The 9,988-nt window shown below is 46.5% G+C and overlaps 1 protein-coding gene across 1 annotated transcript in view; it reads left to right on the forward strand.

Annotated features, from left to right (window-relative positions):
* dcc (DCC netrin 1 receptor) overlaps positions 1-9,988 on the forward strand; it is a 600,603-nt gene that overhangs the window by 502,335 nt on the left and 88,280 nt on the right. Inside the window, exon 20 of the mRNA XM_036936778.1 lies at positions 1,637-1,831. Coding sequence (XP_036792673.1) covers positions 1,637-1,831 — 195 coding nt within the window. The remainder of the gene's footprint in view (positions 1-1,636; positions 1,832-9,988) is intronic.

Below are 9,988 nucleotides of genomic sequence, written 5' to 3' on the forward strand. Positions count from 1 at the left end.
GTCTCCAGCTTCAGTCGTTCCAGTCATTGGCAGCAGAGAACTGGAAGGAAAGGCGGCCAAAGGAGGAATAGGCTTTGGGGGTGACCAGTGAGCTATACCTGCTGGAGCGCCTGCTATGGGTGGGTGCTGCTATGGTGACCAGTGAGCTGAGATAAGGAAGGGCTTTACCTAGCGAAAACTTATAGATGACCTGGAGCCAGTGAGTTTGGTGACGAATATAAAACGAGGGCCAGCCAACGAGAGCATACAGGTCGCAGTGGTGTGTAGTATATGGGGCTTTGGTGACAAAATGGATGGCACTGTGATAGACTGCATCTGATTTGCTGAGAAGAGTGTTTGAGGCTATTTTGTAGATTACGTTTTATGAGGGTATGTTTGGCAGCATGAGTGAAGGATGCAAAATAAGAAGCCAATTCTAGATTTCATTTTGGATTGGAGATGCTTAATGTGAGTCTGGAAGGAGAGTTTACAGTCAAACCAGACACCTAGGTATTTGTAATTGTCCACATATTCTAAGTCAGGGCAGGTGCAGGCAGCGATCGGTTGAAGAGCAGTTCGAGGCCACGGAAGGAGTGTTGTATGGCATTGAAGCTCGTCTGGAGGGTTGTTAACACAGTGTCCAAAGAAGGGCCAGAAGTATACAGGATGGTGTCGTCTGCGTAGAGGTGGATCAGAGACTCACCAGCAGCAAGAGTGACATCATTGATGGACACAGAGAAGAGAGTCGGTCCAAGAATTGAACCCTGTGGCACCCCCATAGAGACTGCCAGAGTTTCGGACAACAGGCCCCCCGATTTGACACACTGAACTCTGTCTGAGAAGTAGTTGGTGAACCAGGCGAGGCAGTCATTTGAGAAACCAAGGCTGTTACGTCTGCCGATATGAATGTGGTGATTGACAGAGTCGAAAGCCTTGGCCAGGTCGATGAATACAGCTGCACAGTACGGTCTCTTATCGATGGCGGTTATGTCCTCTGAAACACAGTGTCTGTAATCATTGGACAGAGTCTATCTGTCCTCTGGAACACAGTGTCTGTAATCATTGGACAGAGTCTATCTGTCCTCTGGAACACAGTGTCTGTAATCATTGGACAGAGTCTATCTGTCCTCTGAAACACAGTGTCTGTAAACATTGGACAGAGTCGTACAGAACACAGTTTTAAATGCGTTGTTGCCCTGTTCATCACCTTCTGCATGTTCATGTATCATGTTCTACTTGTTCCTACCAATATTTCTCTAGCATCAGTTGTTTATGTCTCTAGTGATTAGCTAATTAGCTAATTGTTAAGATACTGCTGTTGATTGTGTCCCTGTTATGATTGTAGAGGTCTGTAGACTACGTGATTCCTCAGAGTGTGTATGTTGTGTTGTCTTTGTGATTTGCTAATTAGCTAATTGTAAGATACTGCTGTGGATTGTGTCCCTGTTATGATCGTAGAGGTCTGTAGACTACGTGATTTCTCAGAGTGTGTATGTTGTGTTTGTCTTTGTGATTTGTCAGGCTACATCTGGTTCAACACACTGGATAAGACTCTAGCCTGGTAATAGATCTGTTTGTGCTGTCTTGAGATTCCTATAGATGTCTGGGTTACGGTTAGGGTTAATCAGTCTTCCTCTGTGTGTTGTTTCTCTACCAGGCTATATCCTGTACTACACCCTGGATAAGAACATGCCTATAGATGACTGGGTAATGGAGAGTATCAGTGGAGACCGTCTGACCCACCAGGTGATGGACCTGAACCTGGACACCGTCTACTACTTCAGGATCCAGGCTAAGAATGCCAAGGGAGTGGGTCCCCTGTCAGACCCCATCCACTTCAGGACTAACAAAGGTACGGGATAACTAGCTAGCTTACACTCAGCCCACCTTTTCTCACCCTGAACATTTACACATAGCTTCTCTCCCTCCCCCCCCCCCCCACCCCCTTTAGTGCATGTACACCCAGAACACCCCATCTGCCTTCCTCACCACCAGGCTACCCTGCCGCCTCTACACTCTAACCACTAGGCTACCCTGCCGCCTCTACACTCTAACCACTAGGCTACCCTGCCGCCTCTACACTCTAACCACTAGCCTACATGCCGCCTCTACACTCTAACCACCAGGCTACCCTGCCGCCTCTACACTCTAACCACTAGGCTACCCTGCCGCCTCTACACTCTAACCACCAGGCTACCCTGCCGCCTCTACACTCTAACCACTAGTCTACCTGCCCCTCTTATTGGGATCCTCTCGGGGCTAGGTTATCACTAGGTTATCACTAGGTTATCACTAGGTTATCACTAGGTTATCATCGCTGGTCTCTGACTAAATACAGCTCATCAACCAAAACATCTGCTGCTGAATGGTCTCTCACTGGATCCTCTGGGTTAACAGAGGCTCAGAGTAGGAGCGCTGATCTAGGAACAGTTTTAGATTACTATGAATGGACAAAGGGGACCTGATCCTAGTTCAGCACTCTGAAACACTTAATGGGGCAGCAGGTAGGGTAGCCTAGTTGTTAGAGTGTAGAGGCGGCAGGTAGCCTAGTGGTTAGAGTGTAGAGGCGGCAGGTAGCCTAGTGGTTAGAGTGTAGAGGTGGCAGGGTAGCCTAGTGGTTAGAGTGTAAAGGAATGAATAAGACTATGTACATATAAATATATGAATGAGCGATGGCCGAACGGCATAGGCAAGATGCATTAGATGGTATAGAGTACAGTATATACATATGAGATGAGTAATGTAGGGTATGTAAACATTATATTAAGGAGCATTGTTTTAAAGTGGCTAGTGATAAATTTTTTACATCAATTTCCATGATTAAAGTGGCTGGAGTTGAGTCAGTGTGTTGGCAGCAGCCACTCAATGTTAGTGGTGGCTGTTTAACAGTCTGATGGCCTTGAGATAGAAGCTGTTTTTCAGTCTCTCGGTCCCAGCTTTGATGCACCTGTACTGACCTCGCCTTCTGGATGATAGCGGGGTGAACAGGCAGTGGCTCGGGTGGTTGTTGTCCTTGATGATCTGTATGGCCTTCCTGGGACATCGGGCGGTGTAGGTGTCCTGGAGGGCAGGTAGTTTGCCCCCGGTGATGCGTTGTGCAGACCTCACTACCCTCTGGAGAGCCTTCCGGTTGTGGGGCGGAGCATTTGCCGTACCAGGCGGTGATACAGCCCGACAGGATGCTCTCGATTGTGCATCTGTAGAAGTTTGTGAGTGTTTTTGTTGACAAGCCGAATTTCTTCAGCCTCCTGAGGTTGCTGCGTTCCTTCTTCACCACGCCGTCTGTGAGGGTGGACCAATTCAGTTTGTCCGTGACGTGTACTCCGAGGAACTTAAAAAAAAACGTGCCACCTTCTCCACCACTGTCCCGGCGTATTAAAGGATAGAGAGAACGTCTGTCACGAAGTTTCAATATGAAACATTACTGTCGTTGAGCTGTGGGAAGAACGTCTTCATCTACATGTCTGTGATCCTTTTGGATCCTATTGAAGACGGAGCGAAGAAAATGGAAAATTAAACATCAGATTTGTAGTCTTCAAGCTACAGTTTTTTTTTTTTTTTTTTTAGCTTAGATCAAATTGTTGTGGGATATTAAGAAGCTAGAAGCAGAGTATAGTTTAATGTGGTCTGAGGATAGCAGGCAACAGGGGTGCTACTGCTTAATCAATTCACCCTATTCCCTACATAGTGCACTACCCTATTCCCTACATAGTGCACTACCCTATTCCCTACATAGTCCACTACCCTATTCCCTACATAGTGCACTACCCTATTCCCTACATAGTCCACTACCCTATTCCCTACATAGTGCACTACCCTATTCCCTACATAGTCCACTACCCTATTCCCTACATAGTCCACTACCCTATTCCCTACATAGTGCACTACCCTATTCCCTACATAGTCCACTACCCTATTCCCTACATAGTGCACTACCCTATTCCCTACATAGTCCACTACCCTATTCCCTACATAGTCCACTACCCTATTCCCTACATAGTGCACTACCCTATTCCCTACATAGTGCACTACCCTATTCCCTACATAGTCCACTACCCTATTCCCTACATAGTCCACTACCCTATTCCCTACATAGTCCACTACCCTATTCCCTACATAGTCCACTACCCTATTCCCTACATAGTGCACTACCCTATTCCCTACATAGTGCACTACCCTATTCCCTACATAGTCCACTACCCTATTCCCTACATAGTCCACTACCCTATTCCCTACATAGTCCACTACCCTATTCCCTACATAGTGCACTACCCTATTCCCTACATAGTGCACTACCCTATTCCCTACATAGTGCACTACCCTATTCCCTACATTGTCCACTACCCTATTCATTCCACTACCCTATTCCCTACATAGTCCACTACCCTATTCCCTACATTGTCCACTACCCTATTCATTCCACTACCCTATTCCCTACATAGTCCACTACCCTATTCCCTACATTGTCCACTACCCTATTCATTCCACTACCCTATTCCCTACATAGTCCACTACCCTATTCCCTACATAGTCCACTACCCTATTCCCTACATAGTCCACTACCCTATTCCCTACATAGTGCACTACCCTATTCCCTACATAGTGCACTACCCTATTCCCTACATAGTCCACTACCCTATTCCCTACATAGTGCACTACCCTATTCCCTACATAGTGCACTACCCTATTCCCTACATAGTGCACTACCCTATTCCCTACATAGTGCACTACCCTATTCCCTACATAGTCCACTACCCTATTCCCTACATAGTGCACTACCCTATTCCCTTCATTGTCCACTACCCTATTCCCTACATAGTCCACTACCATATTCCCTACATAGTCCACTACCCTATTCCCTACATAGTCCACTACCCTATTCCCTACATAGTCCACTACCCTATTCCCTACATAGTCCACTACCCTATTCCCTACATAGTCCACTACCCTATTCCCTACATAGTGCACTACCCTATTCCCTACATAGTCCACTACCCTATTCCCTACATAGTGCACTACCCTATTCCCTACATAGTGCACTACCCTATTCCCTACATAGTCCACTACCCTATTCCCTACATAGTGCACTACCCTATTCTCTACATAGTCCACTACCCTATTCCCTACATAGTGCACTACCCTATTCTCTACATAGTCCACTACCCTATTCCCTACATAGTGCACTACCCTATTCCCTACATAGTCCACTACCCTATTCCCTACATAGTCCACTACCCTATTCCCTACATAGTCCACTACCCTATTCCCTACATAGTCCACTACCCTATTCCCTACATAGTCCACTACCCTATTCCCTAAATAGTGCACTACCCTATTCCCTACATAGTCCACTACCCTATTCCCTACATAGTCCACTACCCTATTCCCTACATAGTCCACTACCCTATTCCCTACATAATCCACTACCCTATTCCCTACGTAGTGCACTACCCTATTCCCTACATAGTCCACTACCCTATTCCCTACATAGTGCACTACCCTATTCCCTACATAGTCCACTACCCTATTCCCTACATAGTCCACTACCCTATTCCCTACATAGTCCACTACCCTATTCCCTACATAGTGCACTACCCTATTCCCTACATAGTGCACTACCCTATTCCCTACATAGTCCACTACCCTATTCCCTACATAGTGCACTACCCTATTCCCTACATAGTGCACTACCCTATTCCCTACATAGTGCACTACCCTATTCCCTACATAGTGCACTACCCTATTCCCTACATAGTGCACTACCCTATTCCCTACATAGTCCACTACCCTATTCCCTACATAGTGCACTACCCTATTCCCTACATAGTCCACTACCCTATTCCCTACATAGTGCACTACCCTATTCCCTACATAGTGCACTACCCTATTCCCTACATAGTGCACTACCCTATTCCCTACATAGTGCACTACCCTATTCCCTACATAGTCCACTACCCTATTCCCTACATAGTGCACTACCCTATTCCCTACATTGTCCACTACCCTATTCCCTACATAGTCCACTACCATATTCCCTACATAGTCCACTACCCTATTCCCTACATAGTCCACTACCCTATTCCCTACATAGTCCACTACCCTATTCCCTACATAGTCCACTACCCTATTCCCTACATAGTCCACTACCCTATTCCCTACATAGTGCACTACCCTATTCCCTACATAGTCCACTACCCTATTCCCTACATAGTGCACTACCCTATTCCCTACATAGTGCACTACCCTATTCCCTACATAGTCCACTACCCTATTCCCTACATAGTGCACTACCCTATTCTCTACATAGTCCACTACCCTATTCCCTACATAGTGCACTACCCTATTCTCTACATAGTCCACTACCCTATTCCCTACATAGTGCACTACCCTATTCCCTACATAGTCCACTACCCTATTCCCTACATAGTCCACTACCCTATTCCCTACATAGTCCACTACCCTATTCCCTACATAGTCCACTACCCTATTCCCTACATAGTCCACTACCCTATTCCCTACATAGTGCACTACCCTATTCCCTACATAGTCCACTACCCTATTCCCTACATAGTCCACTACCCTATTCCCTACATAATCCACTACCCTATTCCCTACATAGTGCACTACCCTATTCCCTACATAGTCCACTACCCTATTCCCTACATAGTGCACTACCCTATTCCCTACATAGTCCACTACCCTATTCCCTACATAGTCCACTACCCTATTCCCTACATAGTCCACTACCCTATTCCCTACATAGTCCACTACCCTATTCCCTACATAGTCCACTACCCTATTCCCTACATAGTGCACTACCCTATTCCCTACATAGTCCACTACCCTATTCCCTACATAGTCCACTACCCTATTAATTCCACTACCCTATTCCCTACATAGTCCACTACCCTATTCCCTACATAGTCCACTACCCTATTCCCATCAAATTAACTGTATTTATATAGCCCTTCTTACATCTGCTGATGTCTCAAAGTGCTGTACAGAAACCCAGCCTAAAACCCCAAACAGCAAGCAATGCAGGTGTAGAAGCACGGTGGCTAGGAAAAACTCCCTAGAAAGGAGGGGTGTCCACTACCTAGTCCACTACCCTTTCCCCTATATAGTGCCTAGTTTTGACCAGGGCTCTGAGAGGGGAAACGTCTCTTGGTTGTGTCACAAAAGACACCCTATCCCCTACACAGTGCACTACTATGGGCCCTGATCAAAAGTAGTGTACTAATAGGGAATTGGGATGCATTGTGAATGTGGACAGAAGCAAACATTGCTCAGGGCGAGGTTCCTAATACTTACCTGTTGTAGCTCCCTGGAGATCAGTTCAGAGCATCACTCAAATACAGCTGCCTGGGGGTCAGTTCAGAGCATCACACAGATACAGCTGTCTGGGGATCAGTTCAGAGCATCACACAGATACAGCTGTCTGGAGATCAGTTCAGAGCATCACTCAGATACAGCTGTCTGGAGGTCAGTTCAGAGCATCGCTCAGAGCATCACTCAGATACAGCTGTCTGGAGGTCAGCTCAGAGCATCACTCAGAGCATCACTCAGATACAGCTGTCTGGAGATCAGTTCAGAGCATCACTCAGATACAGCTGTCTGGAGATCAGTTCAGAGCATCACTCAGATACAGCTGTCTGGGGATCAGTTCAGAGCATCACTCAGATACATCTGTCTGGAGATCAGTTCAGAGTATCACTCAGATACAGCTGTCTGGAGATCAGTTCAGAGCATCACTCAGATACAGCTGTCTGGAGATCAGTTCAGAGCATCACTCAGATACAGCTGGCTGGGGGTCAGTTCAGAGCATCACACAGATACAGCTGTCTGGGGATCAGTTCAGAGCATCACTCAGATACATCTGTCTGGAGATCAGTTCAGAGTATCACTCAGATACAGCTGTCTGGAGATCAGTTCAGAGCATCACTCAGATACAGCTGTCTGGAGGTCAGTTCAGAGCATCGCTCAGTGCATCACTCAGATACAGCTGTCTGGAGGACGGTTCAGAGCATCACTCAGAGCATCACTCAGATACAGCTGTCTGGAGATCAGTTCAGAGCATCACTCAGATACAGTTGTCTGGAGATCAGTTCAGAGCATCGCTCAGAGCATCACTCAGATACAGCTGTCTGGAGGTCAGCTCAGAGCATCACTCAGAGCATCACTCAGATACAGCTGTCTGGAGATCAGTTCAGAGCATCACTCAGATACAGCTGTCTGGAGATCAGTTCAGAGCATCACTCAGATACAGCTGTCTGGGGATCAGTTCAGAGCATCACTCAGATACATCTGTCTGGAGATCAGTTCAGAGTATCACTCAGATACAGCTGTCTGGAGATCAGTTCAGAGCATCACTCAGATACAGCTGTCTGGAGATCAGTTCAGAGCATCACTCAGATACAGCTGGCTGGGGGTCAGTTCAGAGCATCACACAGATACAGCTGTCTGGGGATCAGTTCAGAGCATCACTCAGATACATCTGTCTGGAGATCAGTTCAGAGTATCACTCAGATACAGCTGTCTGGAGATCAGTTCAGAGCATCACTCAGATACAGCTGTCTGGAGGTCAGTTCAGAGCATCGCTCAGTGCATCACTCAGATACAGCTGTCTGGAGGACGGTTCAGAGCATCACTCAGAGCATCACTCAGATACAGCTGTCTGGAGATCAGTTCAGAGCATCACTCAGATACAGTTGTCTGGAGATCAGTTCAGAGCATCACTCAGATACAGCTGTCTGGGGGTCAGTTCAGAGCATCACTCAGATACAGCTGTCTGGGGGTCAGTTCAGAGCATCACTCAGAGCATCGCTCAGAGCATCACTCAGATACAGCTGTCTGGAGATCAGTTCAGAGCATCACTCAGATACAGCTGGCTGGAGATCAGTTCAGAGCATCACTCAGATACAGCTGGCTGGAGATCAGTTCAGAGCATCACTCAGATACAGTTGTCTGGAGATCAGTTCAGAGCATCACTCAGATACAGCTGGCTGGAGAACAGTTCAGAGCATCACTCAGAGCATCACTCAGAGCATCACTCAGATACAGCTGTCTGGAGGTCAGTTCAGAGCATCACACAGATACAGCTGACTGGAGATCAGTTCAGAGCATCACTCAGATACAGCTGTCTGGAGGTCAGTTCAGAGCATCACTCAGAGCATCACTCAGATACAGCTGACTGGAGATCAGTTCAGAGCATCACTCAGATACAGCTGTCTGGAGGACAGTTCAGAGCATCACTCAGAGCATCACTCAGATACAGCTGTCTGGAGATCAGTTCAGAGCATCACTCAGATACAGCTGTCTGGAGATCAGTTCAGAGCATCACTCAGATACAGCTGGTCGATACCCCATTCCTCTCTCTCTCTCTCTGAGATCTCTCTCTCTCTCTCTCTCTCTCTCTCTCTCTCTCTCTCTCTCTCTCTCTCTCTCTCTCTCTCTCTGAGATCTCTCTCTCTCTCTCTCTCTCTCTCTCTCTCTCTCTGAGATCTCTCTCTCTCTCTCTCTCTCTCTCTCTCTCTCTCTGAGATCTCTCTCTCTCTCTCTGAGATCTCTCTCTCTCTCTCTCTCTCTCTCTCTGAGATCTCTCTCTCTCTCTCTCTCTCTCTCTCTCTCTGTCTCTCTCTCTCTCTGAGATCTCTCTCTCTCTCTCTCTCTCTCTCTCTCTGTCTCTCAGTTCAATTTCAATTTAAGGGGCTTTATTGGCATGGGAAACATATGTTTACATTGTCAAAACAAGTGAAAATACACAATCAACAAAGTGAAATAAACAATTAAAAAAATAAACAATCAACGTTATACTAACAAAAGTTCCTAAATAAAAAATACATTTCAGATGCATATGTCCATATACAGTGTTGTAATGATGTAAAGTACAACAGGGAAAATAAATAAGCATAAATATGGGTTGTATTTACAATGGTGTTTGTTCTTCAATGGTTGGCCTTTTCTCGTGGCAACAGGTCACACATCTTGCTGCTGTGATGGCACACTGTGG

The sequence above is a fragment of the Oncorhynchus mykiss genome, chromosome 12 (genome assembly GCF_013265735.2).
Source record: "Oncorhynchus mykiss isolate Arlee chromosome 12, USDA_OmykA_1.1, whole genome shotgun sequence".
Lineage (NCBI taxonomy): Eukaryota > Metazoa > Chordata > Actinopteri > Salmoniformes > Salmonidae > Oncorhynchus > Oncorhynchus mykiss.